Here is a 26,746-nt window from a genome sequence, read left to right as displayed (position 1 = left end):
TTGCTGAAAGCTATCATTTCAGGACTTGGAATCAAAAAGCTGATGAAAGTATCAGTGATAACAACATAGCATTAAAAAAGCTATTGATGCACTGTAATTTTGGAAACTTTCAAAACCGAGCATTACGGGATTGCTTTGTTTGTGGGGTGAAAAGTGATGCGATCAGAAAGTTATTGACGATGGATGACTTGACTTTTGAGATTGCTTGTCAGACAGCGAGGTCGATGGGCATGGCCGAACAATATTCCCGAGAATTAAATAATAATTACGGTCGTCAGTCAACCGAGGTAAATCACTTGCAGGTTCAAAGTAAAAAACGGTGGGGGCCCAAGTCTCAGAAACTGGAAATTCTAACAGAGCTTCGAAGTCGTGCTGTTGGTGCCTGGTACAAAACATTGCTCAAAGTTGTCCATACGTGACAGAGTGTTTCTTCTGCAGAACGACTGGGCATCTTGCGAAGGCATGCCGACTGAAGGGTAAACCAGTTTTTAAAGCTATGAGTCCAGTGTTCAAAGCTATGAGTAGAAATCCCAAGAGACTAGATAGCATGGAAGAACAACAACAGGAGTTACACGTCATCAGGAGCATGAGGTTAAAGGACAGCGATTCGGAAAGCATCAAAATCCACATAGATGTTGCGGGATTCAAGCTACCAATGGAAATTGACACGGATGCATCTGTGAGTGTAATACCGGAGTCACTGTACCTCAACAAATTGTGTGATTTCCAACTGGAGAATTCCAAGATCGAGCTGCGAGGCTACTCGGCAGAGAAAATTCCTTTGGTAGGTCATATCACCGTACCGGTGAAATATAAAGATCAATTTTAGAACTTGCCTCTAATAGTAGTGAAGGGAGACAAGTCTGCCTTACTAGGAAGAAATTGGTTGAGCTCACTGAAGCTGGATTGGAGTAAGATTTTCTGTGTGGAAGCAAGATTTTCATCAACAGATGAGGTTATCAAGAAGTATCTGAAGGTGTTCTGCGAAACGGGCAGTCCGATTCAAGGCTTGAAGGTGAGTGTCAGGATACAGAAGGACACTAGATCAGTTTGCTACAAGTCACGTTCCGTATCATATGCACTCAAGGAGAAAATTGAGCAAGAACTCAAAAGACTAGAGACTGAGAACATTATTTGTAAGATAGATCGATGTAATTGGGCTACACCCATTGTTGTTGTACCTAAGTCCGATGGTAAAGTAAGATTGTGTGGTAATTATAAAGTAACCGTAAACCAGGTTCGAAAGGGTAATGTCCCCAATACATTGCCGAATATAGAAGCTTTGTTCACAATACTGACAGGTGGTCAGATCTTCTCAAAACTGGATCTTACGAATGCCTACTTACAGCTTGAACTAGATGAGGAGTCCATGTCATGTTTGACTATAAATACTCATCTCGGCCTATATCAATTTAATAGGCTACCATTTGGAGTGTCTTCCGCTCCTGCCATATTCCAAGGGGTGATGAACCAGATTTTGCAAGGTATTGAAGGGGTAGTATGTTATTTGGATGACATACTAATTTCAGCACCAAATAAGCAAATTCATAATAACATATTGAATGAAGTCGTCAAACAGCTGGAGAAGCTCAGAGTACGAGTGTCTGCTCGTAAGTGTGAGTTATTTAAAAACTCAGTGGAGTACCGAGGGTACAGAGTAGACAAATATGGTTTACATCCAACCATGGAAAAATTGGATGCAATTAGAAATGCACCCACTCCCAGGAATGTCACGAAACTTCGTTCATTCTTGGGTTTCTTGAACTATTATGGGAAGTTCCTACCAAATTTGGCTACAGTATTACATCCACTGGACTTTTGAAAAAACAGGTCCATTGGAAGTGGTCAAAAGAATGCAATAAAGCATTCAAGAATTGTAAAAGCAAAATGGTAGAGAGCACCATGTTAGTTCACTATGACATATCTAAGGAGATTAAGCTAGCATGTGATGCCTCTCCGTGGAGTTGGGGCAGTGATCTGTCATGTATCACGTAGTTGGGGGGAGAGACCAATTGCTTTTGCTTCATGCAGTCTCAGCGCCAGTGAGAGTAATTATGCGCAAATTAAAAGGGAAGCTTCGGCATTAATTTTTGGGGTCAAGATGTTTCACAAATACTTGTATGGTCATAAGTTTACTATAATTGCAGACCATAAGCCCCTAACAGCAATCCTCCATCCAAAGTCCCCAGTTCCAACATTAGCTGCAGCCCGAATGCAGAGATGGGCTTTGATTTTGTCAGCATATACATATATTGAATACAGACAATCAGCTGATCACAGTAATGCTGATGCAATGTCTAGATTGCCTTCCCCATCACAAGTTACCCCAGATAGGGAAGAAGTGTTTTATTTTTCATACATTGATGAACTACCAATCACAGCTAAAGAGATTGCTCGAGCAACCAAACGTGACCCAGTGATGTCAAAGGTGTATGAGTATATTGCAAATGGATGGCCAAACCAGTTAACAGACAAAGATACACATCCATTCTTCATTCGTAGGAATGAATTATCAGTCGATAAAGATTGTATCATGTGGGGTGCAAGAATGGTTATACCAAATCAATTCAGGTCCAAATTATTAGGAGACCTCCATTACCAGCACCTGGGAATGTGCTTGACCAAGAGTATTGCACGCAGTTATTTATGGTGGCCAGGACTTGATAAAGATATAGAGTACATCGTGAGTCAGTGTACGACATGTCAATAGATAAGCAAGCGACCACCAGTACCATTACAGCCATGGAAATGGCCTCCTGGGGTATGGCAAAGGCTACATATTGATTTTGCTGAGTTAGAAGGACAACAATTGTTCATTGTGATTGATAGCCTTTCGAAGTGGGTTGAGGTGTTTCCAATGTGGAAAATAACAACAAGTGAAACATTGGACATTTTGCGAAAATTATTTTCTTCATTTGGCCTCCTTGAAGAAATTATTTCGGATAATGGACCACAATTTCATTCAGAAGAATTTGCACAATTCACGAGCAAAAATGGTGTGAAATATACAAAGGTTCCATCATACCATCCTGCTTTGTATGGTGCAGCAGAGCGCACTGTACAAATTGTAAAACGTGCCCTCATTAAACAAATGTTCGATCCAAATCCAAGGAAATGACAGTTGTCATTGGATCACAAATTGGCTAATTTTTTGATTACATATCGAAATACTCCTCATACAACTACTGATAGAATACCAGCAAAGTTGTTTCCCAAATGACAGCCACGAACCAGACTCTCGTTGTTAAAGCCAAATTTGGCACAGTCCGTAGAAGAGACACAATTAAGACAGAAAGAGAATCATGATAGAGGTAGAGTAAAAGGGAGAAGTGTGAAATTAAACTAGAAGGTGAGAGTGAAGAACCATCACCATAAATGTTTAAGTGGTTACTAGGAAGAGTGGTGAAGATATGTGGTCCTCGCACATATTTGGTAAAGTTGTTTGATAATGGACAGGTTAGGTTTGTTCATATTGATCATATTTTACCTACAGACATGGGAGGAGTTGAAGGTGGGAATGATTCAATTATTTCTGACTCAGATAGTTTTGATACACCAGTAGCAAATCCTAAATCCAATGTACTGGAAACAAATCCAGGAGAGAATCAGAATAAAAGTCTGAGTCCGAGTCAGGAAAACAAAGAGCCTGAAGTTAGAGTGAGTTCAAACGAAAATCAAGGAAATTCCGTGGAGGAAAACGTTCCTCAGGATGAGCCTCAAATGAGTTTAGATTCAACACCATGTTTGGAAGATTCTGTTCGAGAGCGAAGGTATCCTCTTCGAAACAGAAAACAAGTGGTAAATTTAAATTTGTAAATATGGGAAAAAAAATAAGTTTATATCCTGTGTTATGCATAAACATGAAAGTTATGTATGATGTTGGTTATAATAACTTCTTCATTAAGGAGGGAGAAGTGTAATGTCTGTAAGCTTGTAATGTTTTAGCTTGACACTGTGGATGTGGACGTATTATGTACTGCAATTGCATAGTTAATAATAAACAGAACCAGGCAGATTCCGGAGGCTTCCGAGAGAGCTGCCTGCATGTTAGGAGCTGTGTGTGCTGTGCTCTGTGAAGATATCACAATTGAGATGGCATTCCCTCATTTTAAAATGGTCACCACACCGAAGTTTTGTTTACACTACAACCTGAGTGTTACTGGGAAGTAACTTCCTTTTATATTTTCAGTATAAATCAGGGGTCTGCAATCAGTCAGACTACAGAGAGAGGTGCCATCTTGAAAGAACTTGTTTCATATCATATTAGAATGGTACTACATGGAAGGTACTTACAGTGCATTATCAAACAGGGGATCAGGGCCCCTGTGGACTTTCTTGGGGATTTGGGCCTACAGGTAATGTACAGTTCATATTGCATGGACATCGCTGATCATATTGTCTAAATATTTCAAATTAATTATTGGGATAGGAGCTCCTCACAAATATGTAACTATGTTTGCATAATGCTCCCTCATTGGCAAGAGTATTGGAGTTCAAACCAGGCAGTATAAATGATAATAAGACAGGCAGCATCTGTGGAGAGAGATACAGAGTTAATGTTTCAGGTCGATGACTCTTCGTCAGAACAGGAAAAAGTTAGAGATGTGACAGATCTTAAGTATAGGGGCAGGGAAATTTTAAATGGGATGCTGCCTGGCTGGAACCATAGTGCAGCTACCGGTCTCAGTATGTACAGCATGAAACTGTTTTCTTTATTTGACAGGATTGGGGGATAAAATAAGTCTAGAAAGCCTTGTTGAATGGGGTGATCAGTCCACCATTGCCATTTTAACTGCATTACTGCTCTGTTTCTCCCAGGCTGAGGAGTCAAAATCACCCTTCAAATTTCTTTAGATTGAATTTTATCTGACATCTATCTACCTAATCTATTAGTCTGCCAGCCCCCCGAAGAAACTTAGGGGTAGAAATTGCCCCCCTGCCCGAAACGGGGCGCACCCACCCGTTTCGATGGCTTTTACCGCAGCTGCGGTTCAGGTCGACTCTTGCGAGATATTCAGTTCTTTGTTTTTTTTTGATCCGGAACTCGATCATAATGGGGGTGGTGACTACACCTGAGGGGCAAAGATGCGGCAGTAACAGCAACTGAGGAGTGGAAGTTGGGTGCGGAGCAGAGTCACCACCACGACGACGTCATCACGGCTTTCTCCTTCACTTAAAGGGGAGCGCCTCCGTGATTTAACTTCGGGCCACTGGGCCACCAGGGAGGGTTTCGGCCAGGCCAGTGGCCTGATACCCAAAGAGGGATGTTGGGCTGCCTATTGGCGGCATATTTGTCGGGCTGACATGCTGGCAGCGGCAGTGCATCCTCCCCTTTAAGGGAAGCCGCACCGTCGCTGCAGCATTCCACAGCCTCACTGGACCACTGGGAAAAACCTTGTTTTGGCACCTCCGGGCGGGCCAAAGATTTTTGAAGGGGAATGTTGCCATCGGGGGGGGGGGGGTTAGATCGGCAGGGAGCTCAGTGATGATGCGCTTAAGACGGATCGGCAGCAGCGGAGCAGTACGGGGGGGGGGGGGGACATTACCCTTACTGTCGGGAAAACTTGGGAGGGCAATGGGGCTATCAGCAGCCATTCCACGAAAAGTTGGCAGCCACTCCACTCCGCAGTGTGGCCGCCAATTTGCGGTGGTACAGGCCTTAAAGCAAAGGGCAATTTTGGCCCCTTACAGACTTCTTCACAATCATGCTCACTATTTTTGAAAATGTTGATATTATGTCCCCTACACCCAAGTCTGATCATTTATATATATATTAGTCCTCACTCTGACCTCTGGGAGACACCACTATTTATAGCCCTCTAGTCTGAAAAAACATCTGTTAACTGCTCTGTTTTCTATCCTTCACATATTGTCACATTCCATTCCATACGATGTCTATATTTTCTTTAAGCTGCGTAGCTGCATGGCCGTGCAGTGCTCTGGAGGTCCAACGCAGCCGGCTCGCCAGCTTTTAAATGGCCAGCGCGGTCCCCTAAAAAATTAAAACGAATAATGTACCAATATTAATTTTAACAACCTAATGGCATCTAATTAAATGTCCGTTGAAAATTAATTCACAATGCACTGCATTTCTCTTATCAATACTCCATTATTTCCACAAAGAACTGTTATCAAATCAGCACTGGCATAATGATAAGCAGGAGCCTATAAAAGTCATCTGGACTGTAGTTCTGGTACAATGTGCAGAACTAGTTAATTAATCAGCATATAAACTATGTGCATAGTTGTCATGCAACATGCACTTCTTGTTCTGTGATCAATGTGCAAAACATAATAGTTTATGCACAGTCAGCTGAAATGGGTAAAGGTCTGTCCACATTTCTAATGGTACAATGATAAAGGGATTGTAAACTAGCACAAAAATCAATAGGCAAATTATTTTACATCTAAACAGTATAAGTCTTTTACAGTGAACTGACTTGCTGAGTTTTGTCCATTATATGTAGCTGCCCAACAATTCCAGCAATTACTTTCTTATATTTTCCAAACACAGTTATTTTTATCACTTATGTGCAGCCATACTACAGCTTTGGTTGATCTTGCTAGCAAGCATCTGTTGTTACTATGGGAGTATTGTCTTTCAGCTTTACAGTGCTGTGCAGTGGATGCCCAAATTCCCTAAATGTATCATCAGTGGGCTAAGGCTGCCCTCTGAAAAAAATGAAATTGGAAAATTATCCCCCAGGCATCAGTCCACCAATGATACCATTGTGTAAGTATAGTTCCATATGAAAATAAATCCCAAATCCATGCAAAAACATCTAATAATAAATCAATTGCGTATCATGACCAATTAAAGTGATGTTAACTTCTATTATAAGTAATTGATGTGCTATTGAACTTCATTGCCAGGATTTGGAATTTGAGATTTTAAATGAGTATTTGATTGTCTGCAATACCTGTGCTGGGCATAATATAGTAAGAACAATGTTATAGATTAAACCTGCATAACTGTCGAAATGAGTCACAATTTATTTGGCTTTACTCAACAATTAAGGAAAAAACTATGGTTATGATCCAAAAATATCTTACTCATTAATCTCCACAATAATAGGTATATTATGATAGTCAGATTTGTACTTAGAAGTGTTCTGCATACGTCTTCTTTTCATAGGCAGTCCCTCGGAGTCGAGCATGACTTGCTTCCACACTAATATGAGTTCTCAGGTGAATAATGAGTCCAATGCGAGACCTACATTCTCTGTCACAGGTGGGGCAGATGGTGGTTGATGGGTGGGTGGGGTGCTTGGGTTGCCGTGCGCTCCTTCCACTGCCTGCGTTTGGCTTCTGTGTGCTCCCGGCGAAGAGACTCGAGGTGTTCGACGCCTTCCAGAATGCTTCGCCTCCACTTTGAGCGGTCTTATGCCAGGGATTCCCAAGTGTCGGTGGAGATGTTTTTCAAGGAAGCTTTGAGAGTGTCTTTGAAGCATTTCCTCTGCCCACCTGGGACTCGCTTGCCGTGTCACAACTCTGAGTAGCGGACTTGTTTTGGGAGTCTCGTGTCGGGCATGCGGGCGATCGAGCATGGTCAATGTTTCGATGCTGGGGATGTTGGCTTGAGCGAGAATATTGATGTTGGTGCATCTATCCTGCCAATGGATTTACAGGATCTTGTGGAGACACCTTTTGTGGTACTTCTCCAGTGCTTTGAGGGGCCTACTATATATAGTCCATGTCTATGAAGCATATAGGAGAGCGGGTATCACTACTGCTCTGTAGTCCATGAGCTTGGTGCCGGCTTTGAGGTCCTAGTCTTCAAACATGCACTTCCTCAGGTGACCGAAGGCTGCACTGGCACATTGAAGGTGGTGTTGGACTTCGTCATCGACATCTGCCCTTGTTGACAGTAAGCTCCCGAGGACCATGTTGACCAAGGCCTCATCGTGGATCTTGAAAATTGGGGGGCAGTACTGTGTGGCGTGGGCAGGTTGGTAGAGAACCTTTTTACTTAGAAGTGAGAGTGCCACCAACTGAGCCATAGCTGACACTCAAGCTGACACATGGCCCATATTCTCGTATGCTTCGGTGAAGGTGTTGACGAAGGAGTTCGACCCATGAAACCATAGACAAATTTGCTGGGATTCTTTGAGGATGTAACAAACAGGGTGGATAAAGGGGAACCAGTAGATGTGGTGTATTTGGATTTCCAGAAGGTATTTGACAAGGTGCCACACAAAAAGTTATTGCACAAGATAAAAGTTCATGGGGTTGGGGGTAATATATTAACATGGATAGAGGATTGGCTGACAAACAGAAAACAGAGAGTCAGGATAAATGGTCCATTCTCTGGTTGGCAATCGGTAATGAGTGGGGTGACGCAGGGATCAGTGCTGGGACCCCAACTATTTACAATCTATATTAACGACTTGGAAGAAGAGATTGAGTGTAATGTAGCCAAGTTTGCTGACGATACAAAGATGGGAGGAAAAGCAATGTGTGAGATGGACATAAAGAGGCTCAAGATTATGAGGGGGCTTGACAAGGTGGATGCAGAAAGGATATTTCCACTGATGGGGGAGACTAGAACTAGAGGGCATGATCTTAGAATAAGGGTCTGCCCATTTAGAACTGAGATGAGGAGAAATTTCTTCTCAGAGGGTTGTGAATCTGTGGAATTCGCTGCCTCAGAGAGCTGTGGAAGCTGGGACATTAAATAAATGTAAGACAGATATAGACAGTTTCTTACATGGAAACATAGAAACTTAGAAAATAGGTGCAGGAGTAGGCCATTCGGCCCTATGGCCCTAAGATCACGGCTGACCATTCCTTCAGTACCCATTTCCTGCTTTCTCTCCATACACCTTGATCCCTTTAACCGTAAGGGCCATATCTAACTCCATCTTGAATATATCCAGTGAACTGGCATCAACAACTCTCTGCGGCAGGGAATTCCAAAGGTTAACAACTCTCTGAGTGAAGAAGTTTCTCCTCATCTCAGTCCTAAATGGCCTACCCCTTATCCTAAGACTATGTCCCCTGGTTCTGGACTTCCCCAACATCGGGAACGTTCTTCCCGCATCTATCCTGCCTAGTCCCGTCAGAATCTTATACATTTCTATGAGATCCCCTCTCATCCTTCTAAACTCCAGTGAATAAAAGCCCAGTTGATCCAGTCTCTCCTCATATGACAGCCCAGCCATCCCTGGAATCAGTCTGCTGAACCTTCGCTGCACTCCCTCAATAGCAAGAACGTCCTTCCTCAGACTAGGAGACCAAAACTGAACACAATATTCCAGGTGAGGCCTCATTAAGGCCCTGTACAGTTGCATTAAGACCTCCCTGCTTCTATATTCAAATCCCCTAGCTATGAAGGCCAACATACCAGTTGCCTTCTTTACCGCCTGTTGTACCTGCGTGCCCACTTTCAGTGACTGATGAACCATGACGCCCAGGTCTCGTTGCACCTCCCCTTTTACTAGTCTGCCACCATTCAGATAATATTTTGCCTTAGTGTTTTTGCCCCCAAAATGGATAACCTCACATTTATCCACATTATACTGCATCTGCCATGTATTTGTCCACTCACCTAACCTGTCCAAGTCACCCTGCAGCCTCTTAGCATCCTCCTCACAGCTCATACCACCACCCAGTTTAGTGTCAACTGCAAACTTGGAGATATTACACTCTATTCCTTCATTTAAATCGTTAATGTACATTGTAAAGATCTGGGGTCCCAGCACTGAGCCCTGTGGCACTCCACTAGTCACTGCCTGCCATTCTGAAAAGGACCCGTTTATCCCGACTCTCTGCTTCCTGTCTGCCAACCAGTTCCCTACCCGCGTCAGTATATTACCCCCAATATCATGTGCTTTGATTTTGCACACCAATCTCTTGTGCGGGACCTTGTCAAAAGCCTTTTGAAAGTCCAAATACACCACATCCACTGGTTCTCCCTTGTCCACTCTGCTAGTTACATCCTCAAAAAATTCCAGAAGATTCGTCAAGAATAATTTCCCTTTCATAAATTCATGCTGACTTGGACCGATCCTGTCACTGCTTTCCAAATGCGCTGCTATTTCATCCTTAATGATTGATTCCAACATTTTCCCCACTACTGATGTCAGGCTAACTGGTCTATAATTACCAGTTTTCTTTCTCCCTCCTTTTTTAAAAAGTGGTGTTACATTAGCTACCCTCCAGTCCATTGGAACTGATCCTGAGTTGATAGACTATTGGAAAATGGTCACCAATGCTTCCACTATTTCTAGGGCCACTTCCTTGAGTACTCTGGGATGCAGACTATCAGGCCCCGGGGATTTATCGGACTTCAATCCCATCAATTTCCCCAACACAATTTCCCACCTAATAAGGATATCCTTCAGTTTCTCCTTCTCACTAGACCCACTGTCCCCTAGTACCTTCGGAAGGCTATTTATATCCTCCTTTGTGAAGACAGAACCAAACTATTTGTTCAATTGGTCTGCCATTTCTTTGCTCCCCATTATAAATTCACCTGAAACTGACTGCAAGGGACCTACGTTTGTCTTTACTAAACTTTTTCTCTTCACATATTTATAGAAGCTTTTGCAGTCAGTTTTTGTATTCCCAACAAGCTTCCTCTCATACTCTTCTTAAACGATAAGGGGATAAAGGGTTATGGGAAGCGGGCAGGGAAGTGGAGCTGAGTCCATGGTCAGATCAGCCATGATCTTATTGAATGGCAGAGCAGGCTCAAGAGGGCTTATGGCCTACTCCTGCTCCTATTTCTTTTGTTCTTATGTTCTTATGAATGAAACCAAATTCCATGAACTGATGTGAATGGCAATATTCTCTTTGTGGAAATAACATATTTGACCTCACAAGGATTTAACTGCCTCCAGTAGCTCACTAGTTAATGCATTCACATAAAATTCCAATTTTAAAACAGTTGTTTATGTTAAATGGTTCAACATTTAACTAAGGACTCATTTTAAGAGTGGAAGCAAGTCTTCCTCGATTCCGAACGACTGCCTATGATGATGATGATAAAATAGTATGCAAATGAATTCAATGTAATGGCTAACAAAGGAATTTAAATCTATTGATGTCTATCTGTTGCTATCTCCTCCTCCTTTTGTGGCATTTCTATTAAGGCACTTTTCCTCTCTGATGTGTCAGCTGTGGCTCAGTTGGTAGCACTCTCACCTCTGAGTCAAAAAGGTTGTGGTTTCAAGTCCCACTCCAAGGACAGCACTAAAATCTAGGCGGACACTCCAGTGCTGTGTTGAGGGAGTGCTGCACGGTCGGAGGTGCTGTATTTTGGAAGACGTTAAACCGAGGCCCTGTCTGCTCTCTTAAGTGGACATAAAAGTTCCCATGGCACTATTTCGAAGAAGAGCAGGTGATTTATCCCTGGTATCCTGGCCAATATTTATCCCTCAGTCAACATAATAAAAACAGATTATCTGGTCATTATCACATTGCTGTTTGTAGAAGTTTGCTGTGCGTGAATTGGCTACTGCAATTCCCACATTACAACAGTGACTACACTCCAAAAGTACTTAATTGGCTGTAAAGTGCTTTGAGACATCTGGTGGTCATGAAAAGCTCTATATAAATGCAACTCTTTCTTTTGATCATGCCAGCTCTGATGAAGGCTTAAAACATTAACAGCTTGGAGTTTCCTCAATGGGTGCAATTTCCTGATTGTGCCCAAAATACACCTGACTTTGTGCACATCTGGTCGAGGTAAAGTTAAGCCCAGGCTTCTGTGCAAACTAGTTAACAAAAACTTGCAACAGCAATAAAAGCAACTTGTACTTATATGTTGTATTTAATGTAGTAAAATGTCCCAAGACGCTTCACAGGAGCATTATAAAACATAATTTGACTGAGTCACATAAGGACCTATTAGGGGAGATGACCAAAAGCTTGGTCAAAGAGGTAGGTTCTAAGGAGCGTCTTAAAGGAGGAAAGGGAGGTAGAAAGGCAGAGAGGCTCAGGGAGGGAATTCTAGAGCTTAGGGCCTTGGCAGCTGAAGGCACAGCCACCAATGTTAGAGCGATTGAAATTGGGAATGCTCAAGAAGCCAGATTTGGAGGAATGCGGTTATCTTGTAAGGTTGTGGGGCAGGAGGAGATTACAGAGATAGGAAGGGGTGAGGCCATGAAGGAATTTGAAACTTTTAAAATTGAGGCATTGTTTAATCGGGAGTCAATGCAGGTCAGTGAGCACAGGGGTGATGGGATAGCAGGACTTGGTGCGAGTTAGAATACATGTCAAATCTCCCATTAATCAGCACAATCAACCAATTGCTTAATTGATTTGTGACTGGAACAGAGCCAATGGATCCTCAAGTGCTAGGGTGGGGTAGTATAAAAGCTGAGGAAAAAAATATTCCCCCTTCAGAGTCACTCATCAAGTTTTATTAAAGATGCATGATTTCTGCAGCAGCAGGGAAGTTCTGAGGCTTTAATTCACTGCTGGTCCATTGATTTGTGTTTGATTCATATGACCACGGCAGCCTGTGCACCTGAGAATCTCGCCGCAATGTAATGAACCCCTCCGTTGCAATTTGAGAAAACTCGCATTTTGGTGCTAGGGTGTGACCAGTTTTGTGGGCAGGGACTTGTTTGGGGGCAGAGTTCATTCTTTCAAATGAGATGTTAAACCAAGATCTTGCTTGTCCTCTCAGGTGGATGTAAAAGATCTCATGGCACGACTGAAAAAAAGTAGGGGAGTTTTCCCAGGTGTCCTGGCCAATATTTATCCCTCAACGAACATCACTAACTCAGATTATCTGGCTATTTATCTCAATATAGTTTGAAGGACCATTCTGTGCATACATTGGCTGTCAAGCTTGCTACATTAAAATAATCACTACACTTCAAAAGTTCTTCATTGGCTACAATTTGGGACATCCTAAGGTCGTAAAAGATGCTCTATAATTGCAATTATTTCTTTCTTTCTCTGTGCACTATATTTTAACAGGGTTAACAGCTGTATCAAAATCGGACACTGTGAATTAGCATGAGAATGATAACCATTCAAATGTGGAATTCACCAACTGATATTTCTAGTCTTTAAAGTCCTCTCAAAAGTCATGTGCTTGGTGATTTTGGAAGCTATTTTGGTAAAGTTGAATAATGCTAAACATTTTGGGAAAATTTGCACTATAACAATAAAAATCAAAAACGATATATTTAAAAAAAATTTAATTCACTACTGGGTCTCCTGTCTAAACCAAATTTGAATATACTATCATTTCACCTGGCGACCATTGGCTTGAATCCTCACCAAGCAGTGTCAATCCTCACCAAGCAGTGTCAATCCTCACCAAGCAGTGTCATAGAAACATAGAAAATAGGTGCAGGAGCAGGCCATTCAGCCCTTCTAGCCTGCACCGCCATTCAATGAGTTCATGGCTGAACATGAAACTTCAGTACCCCCTTCCTGCTTTCACGCCATACCCCTTGATCCCCCGAGTAGTAAGGACTTCATCTAACTCCCTTTTGAATATATTTAGTGAATTGGCCTCAACTACTTTCTGTGGTAGAGAATTCCACAGGTTCACCACTCTCTGGGTGAAGAAGTTTCTCCTTATCTCGGTCCTAAATGGCTTACCCCTTATCCTTAGACTGTGACCCCTGGTTCTGGACTTTCCTAACATTGGGAACATTCTTCCTGCATCCAACCTGTCCAAACCCGTCAGAATTTTAAACGTTTCTATGAGGTCCCCTCTCACTCTTCTGAACTCCAGTGAATACAAGCCCAGTTGATCCAGTCTTTCTTGATAGGTCAGTCCCACCATCCCGGGAATCAGTCTGGTGAATCTTCGCTGCACTCCCTCAATAGCAAGAATGTCCTTCCTCAAGTTAGGAGACCAAAACTGTACACAATACTCGAGGTGTGGCCTCACCAAGGCCCTGTACAACTGTAGCAACACCTCCCTGTCCCTGTACTCAAATCCCCTCGCTATGAAGGCCAACATGCCATTTGCTTTCTTAACCGCCTGCTGTACCTGCATGCCAACCTTCAATGACTGATGTACCATGACACCCAGGTCTCGTTGTACCTTCCCTTTTCCTAATCTGTCACCATTCAGATAATAGTCTGTCTCTCTGTTTTTACCACCAAAGTGGATAACCTCACATTTATCCACATTATACTTCATCTGCCATGCATTTGCCCACTCACCTAACCTATCCAAGTCACTCTGCAGCCTCATAGCATCCTCCTCGCAGCTCACACTGCCACCCAACTTAGTGTCATCCGCAAATTTGGAGATACTACATTTAATCCCCTCGTCTAAATCATTAATGTGCAATGTAAACAGCTGGGGCCCCAGCACAGAACCCTGCGGTACCCCACTAGTCACTGCCTGCCATTCCGAAAAGTACCCATTTACTCCTACTCTTTGCTTCCTGTCTGACAACCAGTTCTCAATCCTCACCAAACCCTGTCAATCCTCACCAAGCCCTGTCAATCCTCACCAAGCCCTGCCAATCTTCACCAACCTCTGTCACTCTTCACCAAGGTCTGTTAATCCTCACCAAGGCCTGTCAATCCTCACCAACCTCTTTCACTCTTCACCAAACCCTGTCAATCCTCACCAAGCCCTGTCAATCCTCACCAATCTCTGTCACTCTTCACCAAGGCCTGTCAATCCTCACCAACCTCTGTCACTCCTCACCAAGCTCTCTCATTCCTCACCAAGTATAAAGATTTGCACACGGGCACACAGTTTTGAAAAATGATGTTGCACCTTTTTTCAAATTTTATATGAATGATTCCATTGGTTAAGAAATTAATTTAAGGGAAAAGGGAAAAAGCACACTGAGGTTTCACTTACAACTACATCAGTGTGACTCCTATTGGCACAAAAGTAATTGAAAAATTCAGAGGAATATTTAAGGTATAAAATCAGGATTTTCTCTAAATTTACTGGTATGTTTCTAAACCACACATTTTCCCATGGATAGGTAATGCCATCAGGTATATATCTAACAGCAAAGTCATCGCTAAGACTAATTCTGCTTTGGGATTTGGGAGGAGAAATTAGGCTACTTTGCGCCTCCCGTTTGTGCTCCCTGGCCTCAAATGAGTTCCCGCCCGGGTGCGACGAAAAGAGTACATCTCGCTAAATTCGGCGGGGATTTTGTGCCGCCGGTATCACGTTGCACCCCACTCTGCTGTGCCCGGCGATACTGACATCCTGACTGTACGCAGCGTCCCAGAACAAAAATGTTGGCCCTCGCCCACTAGTTTAGCACCTGGCACTGATAACGACAACTTCAGCACTTGGGTTTCAGTTGGATGTTGGCTGGAGGAGTGCTATTTAAAGGTGCCAACATCAGGTAAACTTCTAGTCGGCCAATAATTAGTTTCAGACAGGCAGATAGGTGTTTTGACCGATTTCAGTGATTTGCAGTTGAAAGAGTATTCTGACTCATAAAGATTTGTGACTTTCATTGAGGTCAGATTTGAAAGTCCAACATTTACATCATTTCATGGGGGCTGTGCTGAGGCAGATAGAAAGACAGCAAAATGTGACCAGAGGTAGGAGGGCCAACAGGGCTATCAACAGGAATATCCCTCCCAGGATATTCTGGCAGCAATTCTCCTACATCAATTTCATTGAGGAACAGAGTGCTTGAAGGATGCGCTTGAGCAAGGACGTGGTCGCAGAGCTGTCACCTCCTGCAACCAGACTTCGAGCCTCAGACCAGGGGTAGGATGGCTCTCTCAGTGGCAGTCAAGGTCATCATCGCCCTCAATTTCTACACCAGCGGATCGTTCAGTGTGCAATAGGAGACATCTCCAACATTTCCCAGTTTGCGTCCATCGCTCTATCTGCGAGGTCAAAGATGCTCTGTACAGAAGGAGTAGGGAATACATTTCCTTCCCAATGACCAGAGAGAAGCAGCTGGAGCGTGCATGTGGTTTTTTCAGGATAGCGGCTTACCCATGATGCAGGGCGCCATTGACTGCACCCATGTCGCTTTGAGGGTACCGCATAACAATCCTGAAGTATTCCGTAACCGCAAAGGCTACCACTCACTGAATGTACAGCTGGTGTGTGACCACACATGCTGAATCCTCACCGTCAATGCCTGCTATCCTGGCAGCAGCCATGATGCCTTCATCCTGCGCCAGACCGGTGTGCCAGTTCTCTTCCAGCCATCACATCAAGCTCGCGGATGGCTGTACAGGGACAAGGGCTATCCACTCTCCACATGGCTTATGACTCCCCTACACAACCCCAACAATCCTGCCCAGCTCTCATATAATGAGAGTCATGCTGCCACCATGAATGTCGCTCAGCAGACCATCAGAGTGCTCAAGCAATGGTTCCGCTGCCTTGACCGCTCAGGAAAAGTCCTCCAGCACTCAGCTGAGTGGGTGTCCCTTTTCATTATCGTCTGCTGTATGCTGCACAATCATGAGGCTGCAGCCATCTCCAGCAGGTCGAGCTCCACCATCTCAGGAGGAGGACAAGGGGGAGCAGGAGGAGGAGGAGGCAGCCACTCAATTGGCATTCTGCAATGTTAGTCCGCGATGGCCTCATCAGATTTCGGTTCCAATGAATTGGAGGCCACTTCACGGTTTCTCTGCATGTCCCCCATCAGTACATCAATTTCTCCTTCAATACCACAGGCCCAAAACTGAAATGAGAGACAGCACCAAATATGCAACATTCCAATTAAAATTTTATTGCATAACATTAATTCAAATATAAACAACAATTAAATTTACTGTTCACCCTTGTGCAAAACCTTATATCCCTTGTTAACATAGCTATTCTACTGCTCCTTCGTAGTGGCGCCCTGGTGGAAGGCTGCTGAGTGTCAGGTTCAAAGACAACAGATGGCCTTGCAGGATGCCCTCGACCAGCTCGGGCCTGGAAGGCCCGGCTGTAGACTTCACCATCTCAGGCTGGGTGATGGCCATCTGGGCTGGCTGGAAGACAGGCAGCGACAAATGCACTGGTGGACTGGCAGTGGTGGGAGCAGGAATGCTGTCGTTCTGAGAGAGGACCACAGGTTCCTACTCCACTGACCCAGTGCCATACACCCGGGACAGCACCTCAGCATCGCTATCAATCTGCTGGAGCACAGATTGGTGGCCTGTTGTGACACCGTGAGATCCCCGGTTGACCCAGCAATGATGGCAGTAGTCATAGCTTGCATGGCATCCAGCTGAAACTGCATGAGAGCAGTCTGAGCTTTCATGCCAGCAACCACTGACTGCATTACAGCACTAAGACATTGCCTGTGCTGCACTGGAAGCTGCCACATCGCCCATGATTCACGTCATGAGGTCTGGGTCCCTATGGTCTCTCTGGGAGTCCAACATCATCTGCAGACTGGAAATGATGGGCTCCATGTTGGAGGTGGACTCCTCCATTGCCGAGAGGCTCTCGAGCACCCTTGCCATTGCACTTATCATCTCGGAGTGCATGACCATCACCCTTCTTGTGAACCCCTCCCCATCGAGGTCCTCATCTGAGTCCTGTGCAGCAGAACTCACGCGCAAATTCTCCCTCTGGGGAGCTGGCCTCCAAGCTACCCTTTCCCCTTGGCCTTACTGCAGCCTGCTAGATTCTGGTGCATCACCCAATGAAGACACCTCTAATAAGCTTGTCTCTAATGAATGTGTAGTGCCAGTAGTAGAAGCAGTGACGTGATGCTTGGGTCCTCCTCTGTCACTGTTATTGAGGGGGCAGGGGGCCTCAGTGACAGGATGGTCATCTGCTTGCTGATTATCTGAAAGCATAAAAGGCACAAGAGGGTAAGGGGTTGTGAGGCAGGAATGGAGCAAGGAAGGCATTCAGTATCAGGAGTTGGAAAGTGATAAAGCTTTCTGGTGTGAGGGGGAATTGGGATGAGAGAAGGAGAGGGGATAAAGATATTGTTATTGCCCCCAATGTGGTCGACATCGCTGACGACCATGGCGCCCACCACCTGCTGCCCAATAAGTCGCAGCACTCACTCCTTGAGGTCTGTGAGCTGCTGGAGCAGAGGTTCACCCCTGCCTGTCCTCTGATGTTCCCTCCTATTGTGTGCCATCTTGGCCTGCAAAAGAAAGAAATGTGTTTGAGTCAGAGTGCAGCTATGTGTTTGGGAGATATGTCTGCCATTATTGAATAGCTGTGAATGTAGGCAAGGAGATGAGGATGTGAGCTTGAGTAGGTGCAGAGGTTTTGTGGGTGAGTGGTTGGTGAGTGGTGCTTTGTGCAGTGTGCACAGACAGAAGTTTAGATGCTGGTATGTGGGACCTGTTGAAACATGACCTTGACTACCCGACTGAGGTTGTTGAATTTAATACGGCATTGTGTGAGGCTTCATTGAATGACAGTACTGGCCGAGACCTCCTAGGCCACTTCTCTCCACATTTCCCTGAAGACCTGGGGCAATGGCTTCCTTCCATCTGCTCGGTTCAGCGCTTCCGTCCTTTGCTCCACTGCCCCCACCAATGCTACGTCATTGACCGTCGAGCTCTTTCCCTTACATTTGGATTGGGAGTAGCCATAGCCATGAGTTCTTCCAGTTGCTCTCAAGTCGACTTCAGTTCCAGGAATGCTGAAAATGAGCAGCTGCACATTGATACAACCTCCCCTTTAAGTGCTGGAATGAGCCAATGTGAAGGATTGAAGAATGATTGCTGAATGCAAGTCATTTGCAATTTGGTAGCGCTCTGGTGGTAGTGCTCTGTCGTGTCCCATGAGCTCATTAGTGCTTGATTTACAGCCTCCTTCCTTTCTGGGCACTAAAGCCCAATTTAGAAGAAGTTCAGAAACCTTTGCACCTGGAGCTAAATTTTCAACATCTCTATTCCTGCTTCCCAAAAATGGGGCACTACCGAATTTATGCTCTCAGGAGTTAAACTAATGAATCAGGCAAGCTAATTATAGTGAAACTAGACTCAAGTATCTCACGTAGCCTTTTTAGCTGAAATTTATGCACTGCCAATTTGGTGGTATTAAATGAAGGCATTAACCTTGAACTGGCCTCCATAGTACATTTTGTGCAACATCATGTGAATCATTTCTGAGGAGCCCCATTAAGATCTCACAATAAATGTAAGGGTTATACATTTCCAGAACATAAAAACATAAGAAATAGGAGCAGGAGTAGGCCATTGGGCCCCTCAAGCCTGCTCCGCCATTCAATAAGATCATGGCCTCAATTCCACTTCCCTGCCCGCTCCCCATAACCCTTTACTCAATTATCGCTCAAAAATCTGTCAATCTCCGCCTTAAATATATTCAATGACCCAGCTTCCATAGCTCTCTGGGGCAGAGAATTCCATAGATTTACAACCCTCTGAGAGAAGAAATTTCTCCTCATCTCAGTTTTAAATGGACAGCCCCTTATTCTAAGACTATGTCCCCTAGTTTTAGTTTCCCCTATAAATGGAAATATCCTCGCTATCCACCTTGTTGAGCCCACTCATTATCTTATATGTTTCAATAAGGTTACCTCTCATTCTTCTGAACGCCAGTGTGTATAGGCCCAACCTACTTAACCTATCCTCATAAGTCAACTTCCTCATTTCTGGAATCAACCTAGTGAACCTTCTCTGAACAGCCTCCAATGCAAGTATGTCCTTCCTTAAATACGGAGATCAAAACTGTACGCAGTACTCCAGGTGTGGCCTCACCAATACCCTGTACAGTTGTAGCAGGACTTCTCTTCTTTTATACGCTATCCCCCTTGCAATAAAGGCCAACATTACATTTGCCTTCCTGATTACTTGCTGTAACTGCATACTAACTTTTTGTCTTTCATTCACAAGAACCCCCAGATCTCTGTGCTGCAGCACTTTGCAATTTTTCTCCATTTAAATTATAATTTGCTTTTCTATTATTTCAGCCAGAGTAGTCTGTTACTGAAGAAGTGTCTTGCACAAGTTAGTATATCATATTTGTGTAGAGCAAGTTTTCCCAAACTTTTCTAAACTAACCTTTGAAGCTCCTTCTTCTGAAAAGCAGTCGATTCGGTCACTATCGCGAATGCTGAATGGACAGTATGAGGTGTAAGACTGGGTTTCATCTGTGAAAGTACAAACAAGGATTCAGCAACATTGGAAGTACACCAATTGTAGCCAACAGAAGGATCCTTAATATTTTTTAAACGAAGTATTTTAAGTAAAGATGATTTTTATATTATCTTTTCAAATACAATGAACCGACTGTAAATTAATGAATAAAGTTGTACTGGTAAACTAATTTCATCAGGGCTGGAATTCTAAGTTGTTTCTTCATGCCACAAGACAATAGCCTTTTGAATATAACTAAAATCTGGACCTTGATGTAAAATTAAATTTTCCAAAGTGAGGGAATCCCAGGTGCTAATGCAGCTTAGAATCCATCTTTCAATAATATGTGCCAATCCAAATTCACTTTAGGTATGTTTATCTTTATTGCATCATTGTTTTGTTATAAAACTACAGTAAAGAAAACTAAATGATGAATAATACATACCATTGCCAGTTGTTCCTGTTTGGCCAGTGGCTAAAAGTACACATAAAACAATGGCCACTAGAAACACTAAGATGAACATAACAATAAGCATTGTTTCCAAGTTAGAAAACGTTCTTCTCGCCATTTATCAGCCTAGTCAGGAAATAAATGAATAAAAATAATGTTATAACATCACGATGCTTACCCAGAGGAAAAAGCCACATTCTATTCACTACCCTTCACTCACTTTCTTCACTGGTTTCCTTTATTACTGTATTAGAAAAGTTGGCTTCAATTGCTGCTATACTTTCTTTATTCTCTTGTCCATATAATTTCAACACTCTGATCATTTCCTATGCTTGACATGAACACATTTAAAAGGAGAGATTTACCATCATTCCAAGTACAAACAAACCATTAAAAATAATTTGGTCGCTATGTTCTGACAATGTGTGGTTGAATTTCCTTGGGAGTTCTCCAGATCGTCCGTCGTTTCCCTGTGGTTTCCAAGGATCTTCTGCGGACGTTACGCCAGAATATTGGAAGAACCCCCCAAAAAGTGTAACCCCTGCCTGTTTAGATTTAATTGAAGATCTGGTTGTAGACATCCTGACAGAACATTTTAACAGAAATGGGGTACCAGTCAATAACCACCTTCAGTGTGTTTGTATGAACCCAGGGAGCAGCAGGTTTCTTAAAGCATCAAATGGCTACAAAACAAGGTTGTAGAAAAATCAGATCAGAATAATAGTCTCAATTCAGGTCAGCCTGTCTTATTGCCAGTTCATAGTACAAAACAGACAGTCATCTACAACTAAATTATTCACTTCAGCAGCCCTTTAGTTTCGCTTCCATCGACTTCTGTTCGGTTTCTGAAATTTTGAATTAAATGAGGAGCACTGATAAAATCATCAGGACATATCGTGCTTTGGAGAGTTGTTTAGCCTAGAGGTATGGGAGAAGCTACAATTAACATTACCAGATACTCAGACAAGTTAATGGTCCTGTCCTTTCAACTGTGTAGGCTATTTCAAATGTCTCACACCATAAGGCTCAGTACACCTCTCCAATTGTGTCATCAACATGGATGATCAAAAATATTTTTAAATAGAGAAAAACAACTGTCAGAGTTGGCCATTTTTCTTTTGATTGCTTGATTATTAAAAATAGTATTAATGGAGCGGTCCACCATTTAATGTTACTGGGTAATAACCTTGGCAATTGTGATTTGGCAATGCTCCTATAGTTAGTTGTTTCTGGAGTCACATAAAATCATTCTATCAGCTTAATGCAGAAGTCAACACAGGAAGCATACATAACTTTCAAATGCCCGTGCATTGACTAATTTACTTTCTACTACATGGTTTCAAAAAATTGATGTAGGGTTTTAAGCTTTAACCCACCACTGGAAAATTCTATTGTAAAAAAAAATGTCTATACCCCACCAGATGGTTCAGTCCTATTATACAAGCAAATATTTAACTCGCAGTCTAACTAAAGGATTCTAAAAGTTTTATTTGACATCAAATCAAATTAGGAAAATATCAATGGCCTAGAAATCCCGGTCGGCTGCTTCCCGCTGGCGAATGACTGAAAAAGGGAAAAAAGATGAGCACTTACCGGTTCCTGCTGCGCCCACGAGAGATCCCGGTCCTGAGGCCTCCACTCACTATGCGTCGGAGCGCGTGCATGTCAGGACGTCCATGAGCTGAACCTAGAGTCACATGGCTCTGGGCAGCCAATCAAGGTACAGTATTTTCTCATTCATAATAATGGGAACTCCATTATTATGATTGAGAAACAGCCGCCAAACACCAAAACACTAATACAAAATAGAAAAAATACACTACATATTTAAGATTAATTTAAATTAAAGTTATTAATGTCTTAGAAAAAAATATATATTATACGGCTTTTTTAAAGTTTTTTAAATTACAGTTTAAAATAAACTTACTGTAGTGGGCAGGGTTTTTAACAATAAAATGTGTTTTTTAAATTTTATTTTATATTAGGGTAGAAATTCCGACGTCCTGGGCCCGTAGGAAATTTCTATGGACCCGGGAAGGCATCGGAAAAGCTGGTTTTCAGCGTGCCATGGTGGTTTTCAGATTGCTGGAGCTTGAGAGATTGTAGCCATCTCGGGAGTGAGGACATTTCTTGGGCAAGATTGCGGGATTTATACATATTTTGCTCAGCAAATGTCCTCAAAAATCTTGTGCCTGATAAAAGCAGGTGCATAGTCTACTTTTACAGGAGCAAGTGTTTTAAAACATACAAAAACACGATAAAATTAAATTCTAAACATATATTTTATTGTTAAAAACCCTCTCCACTATGGTAAGTTTATTTTTAACCATAAATAAAAAAACTTTTTTAAAATTCGGGAAAATATTTTATTTTTATAAGACATAATGGACCCAAATTTCCCCAGGAGTTGCTCCGTTTTCTTTGGAGTAACTTGATTTTTCTGGAGTATCTTTTTAGTTGCAATTCTGGACATTTAATTTGGTCATTGAAGCAAGTTTAGCCAGCTAAAAGTTACTCCAAACTAACTTCGGCCAGCCTAAGTGGGCACTCTTGTACGTTCAGAAAAACCTTACGGTGACTTAAGAAATCAGCGCAGGCAGCCAGAGATGGTGGGGAAAGGGGACCTTGCAAAGCTCTGGACACCTTCACAACAACATTAAAGAAGCATAAATACTTTTAAAGCACCAAGCACTAAACAAAGCAGTCCATTTGCACCAAGCACTAAACAAAGCACAAAAAGTAATAAGCAATTAATTAACAAATAAAAAATAGAAGGAACCCTGCACCTAAAGCACCAAGACCAAAGTAATAAGCAATCAATCAATCAAATAAATAATAAATAAAAATTAGAAGGAACCCTGCACCTAAAGCACCAAGACCAAAGTAATAAGCAATCAATTAATCAGTAAATAACAAATACAAAATAAAAGTCCTACCTTAGGGAACGCAACGGGCCGCCGATGAAGGAGACCATTCAGCCAGGGCTAGGGACGGCGTGCTTCTGGCCCCTCCCACACATCCTGCAATGCGCACTCACAGATTCGGCCTGCCAGGAGCTATTGGACATGCGCGCAGACTCTAGCGCGCATGTGCAGAGGTCCCGGCACTGTTTTCAACGCCGGGACCAGGCTCTGCCCCAATCCACTGGGCCATGCTATGCCACCACCGAAGAGAGGCTGGGGAACATCCAGGATCGGGAGGAAGATTTTCGGCGCGCTTGGAGGCGGACAAAAGCGACGCACTTCGGATGAGGGAGGCAGAAAAAGGGATTGGAGAAATTTGAACCCTATAACTTTAATTTCAATTAATTTTAAATATGTGTGGTCTGTTTTTTATTTTTTATTATTTTGTGTGTTTGGTTTTGTTCCAATGAATAGCACTGAGATCTCGTAGATACGTGAGTCTCAGTGCTATTAATGGGAACCTGCGAAATACTTGCCCAATTGGCTGGGCAGTCACATGTAGCTGCATCTTCTGCATGGGAACCCTCCGGACGGGAGCTCGTTTCGCAGCGCCAGAATCCAGGACACCTCCTAGACCACCAGGTAGATTCGTAAAAGTTATCTGGCGAGGAGGCAATTGCCCGCGGGAAGATCTCAAGAGGAATTTCTGGGTCTATGTTTTTGTATTTTAAAACTCTTATGCCTGTAAAAGTAGGCTATGCGCCAGCTTTTATCAGGCACAAGAGTTTTCAGGGCATCTGCTGGGCAATATATGGGTAAATACTGCAATCTTGCCCATGAAAATATCCTGGCTGTGGAGATACGGAGGATCTGTCAAACTGAAGCTTGACAGATTGGAAAAGCTGGTTTTCAGAATTGTGCGCTGTAAATCGGCTTTTGCGATGCTTTCCCGGGTCCGTTCTCCACGAGAGATCCGTATTGAGTATGGGGAGACCGGGATTTCCAGGCCATAAAATCACTAGGCACAATTTTGTAAACTGAAATAAATACATAAAATGGTAATCTTTATCACAATACTCAACTATAGCTAAGAGAAATCATAATTAGTGAAGGATCATATCTGAAACATTAGCTGACTGACCCTCATGTGCATATCCAGCATGTTCTGTCGTATAATTTTATCTGAATTAGATATACACAAACATCTGCGATGGAGCTAAAACACGCTGACTGTTGGATCCAATTTTCTTACATGTTACAGAACAGTATTTCAGTGCCTCATGAAATGTGTAATGCCTGAAGCCAATAAGGTATGAACCTTCACATGTAGAGATATTTTCAGAAAGGAAAAGTTGATTTAAAAGCGTAATTACATAAAGTGACTGGATACACTACGATGTAAATCAGGAGATGACAGCCTGAATTATTCAAAGTGTTGTTCAAAAATATACTATCTTATTAATGTAGTAAAATAGTTCTCAAGACAATGCAGCAACCAAAAAATGACAAACATATTCAGTAGGTGGTTTAGCAGAGACCTGAGAGGAACTACATTGTTAAATAAAGCAAAGATGAACGCTTACTTTTGGTGCTATGTTCCTCCTGTTCCAAGCTTTATCCGTTAGGACGGGATACTGAGTGATGTTCAGGAACTTTGGATTTTTATTTTGGCACAGACAATAAATGGATCATAAAGAGCTTTTCTCCAACCACTTAGCCTCGTCCTTCATGGACTTAACCACACTGATAGGAAGTTAAAATATTACATAAGTTTAATATAGCGTGCATTGTATGGCATGCAGCTAAACACGTAATGTGGGAGAATCATTGTATGGTTACTGCGTGAAAATGTAGCTGCTCACGATATTGACTGTTAATTATTCACCGCTGGTTAAATATTAGTTGTTTTTTTGAATCTTCTGGTGTTTGATAGGATCATTATTTATTACCACTTAGAACTTTGACTTCTGTGCTTATTGTTAACTATAAAATATCTCATTTTAAATTATCAGTTAAAATCTGAGAGGGTTACTGTGATGACAAAGCACGTGTTTTGTAAACTCCACAGCTGTTAAGGTTTGTACTCTAGTTCCTGTTTTAACCATGTTTCTATGTTGATAGACGTCCCTTAGAATACTACTTAAGTTTATTTTATTGAATTGAATTTGGCAAGTCTCAACTCAATTTCTAGTAGGCAAGGGCCCCAGTACCAAAAGCCTCACAACTCAACAATATTTTGTCACTAAATTAGCAATCTTATCAAAAGAGTCCAAAAAGACAGGTAGTACAAGAAATGCAGCAGAAACTTCTCACTGGAGTTCTGACACACTGCTGCTTCGGAGTGGAAGAGCTTTCAGTGGAGATTTTCTATTCTGCGCTCCCAGTACATGCTGGGAGAACATATCAAGAAACTGCATTCCCTCAGCCCACATTTTTCTGATATCTGCTCCCACAGGAAAATCCTCTTAATTCTCTGTCTTCCTGTGTTATACCACACCTGGTGCTGATGCTGATTTTTAATACCCAAAATATTAAAAAGCATCCAACTCACTAGCGATGATAATGCGAACAAAAAAAAGTATTCCAAACAAAATTAAAATATATACTTTAAATTCAACATTTTAGAGCACTACTATCCTTTCATTCTGAGATCTAGCCTTAAATCCATTCCAGACTGATAAGATCATTGAATCATACAATGGTTACAGCATGGAAGGCCATTTGGTCTGTCGAGCCCATGCCGACTTTCAACTAGTCCCACTCCCCCGCCCTTTTCCCGTAGCCCTGTAATTTTTTTTCCGTCAGATACTTATCCAACTCCCTTTGGAAAGATAATATTGAGTCTGCCTCCACCACCCTTTCAGGCAGTGCATTCCAGATCATAACCACTCACTGTGTAAAAAGGTTTTTCTTACGTCGCCTTTGGTTCTTTTGTCAATCACCTTAAATCTGTGTCCTCTGGTTCTCGACCTGTCTGCCAATGGGAACAGTTTCTCTCTATCTACTCTGTCCCGACCCCTCATGATTTTGAACACCTCGATCAAATCTCCTTTCAATCTTCTCTGCTCGAAGGAGAACAACATAGAAACATAGAAAATAGGAACAGTAGTAGGTTATTCGGCCCTTCGAGCCTGCACCGCCATTCAATATGATCATGGCTGATCCTCTATCTCAACACCATATTCCTTCTTTTTACCAATACCCCTTGATGCCTTTTGTGTCTAGAAATCTATCTATCTCCTTCTTAAATATACTCAGTGACTTGCCCTCCACAGCCTTCTGTGGTAGAGAATTCCACAGGTTCACGACCCTCTGAGTGAAAAAATTTCTCCTCATCTCGGTCCTAAATTTCCTATCCCGTATCCTGAGACTGTGACCCCTTGTTCTAGACTTCCAAGCCAGGAGTAACATC

At 42.7% G+C, this 26,746-nt stretch overlaps 1 protein-coding gene across 1 annotated transcript in view; it reads right to left on the bottom strand.

Moving 5' to 3' along the window:
• si (sucrase-isomaltase) overlaps positions 1-25,013 on the bottom strand; it is a 220,702-nt gene extending 195,689 nt beyond the window's left edge. Inside the window, exons 1-3 of the mRNA XM_070882329.1 lie at positions 24,918-25,013; positions 20,426-20,557; positions 19,906-19,994 (exon numbers count right to left, since the gene is read on the bottom strand). Of these exons, the coding sequence (XP_070738430.1) occupies positions 19,906-19,994; positions 20,426-20,549 (213 nt within the window). The 5' untranslated portion in view covers positions 20,550-20,557; positions 24,918-25,013. The remainder of the gene's footprint in view (positions 1-19,905; positions 19,995-20,425; positions 20,558-24,917) is intronic.
• Positions 25,014-26,746: the final 1,733 nt, after the last annotated feature.

This window comes from Pristiophorus japonicus, chromosome 6, assembly GCF_044704955.1.
Source record: "Pristiophorus japonicus isolate sPriJap1 chromosome 6, sPriJap1.hap1, whole genome shotgun sequence".
Classification (NCBI taxonomy): Eukaryota; Metazoa; Chordata; class Chondrichthyes; family Pristiophoridae; genus Pristiophorus; species Pristiophorus japonicus.
The sequence above is the reverse complement of the archived record's forward strand: the minus strand, read 5'-3'. Positions and strand labels throughout refer to the sequence as shown.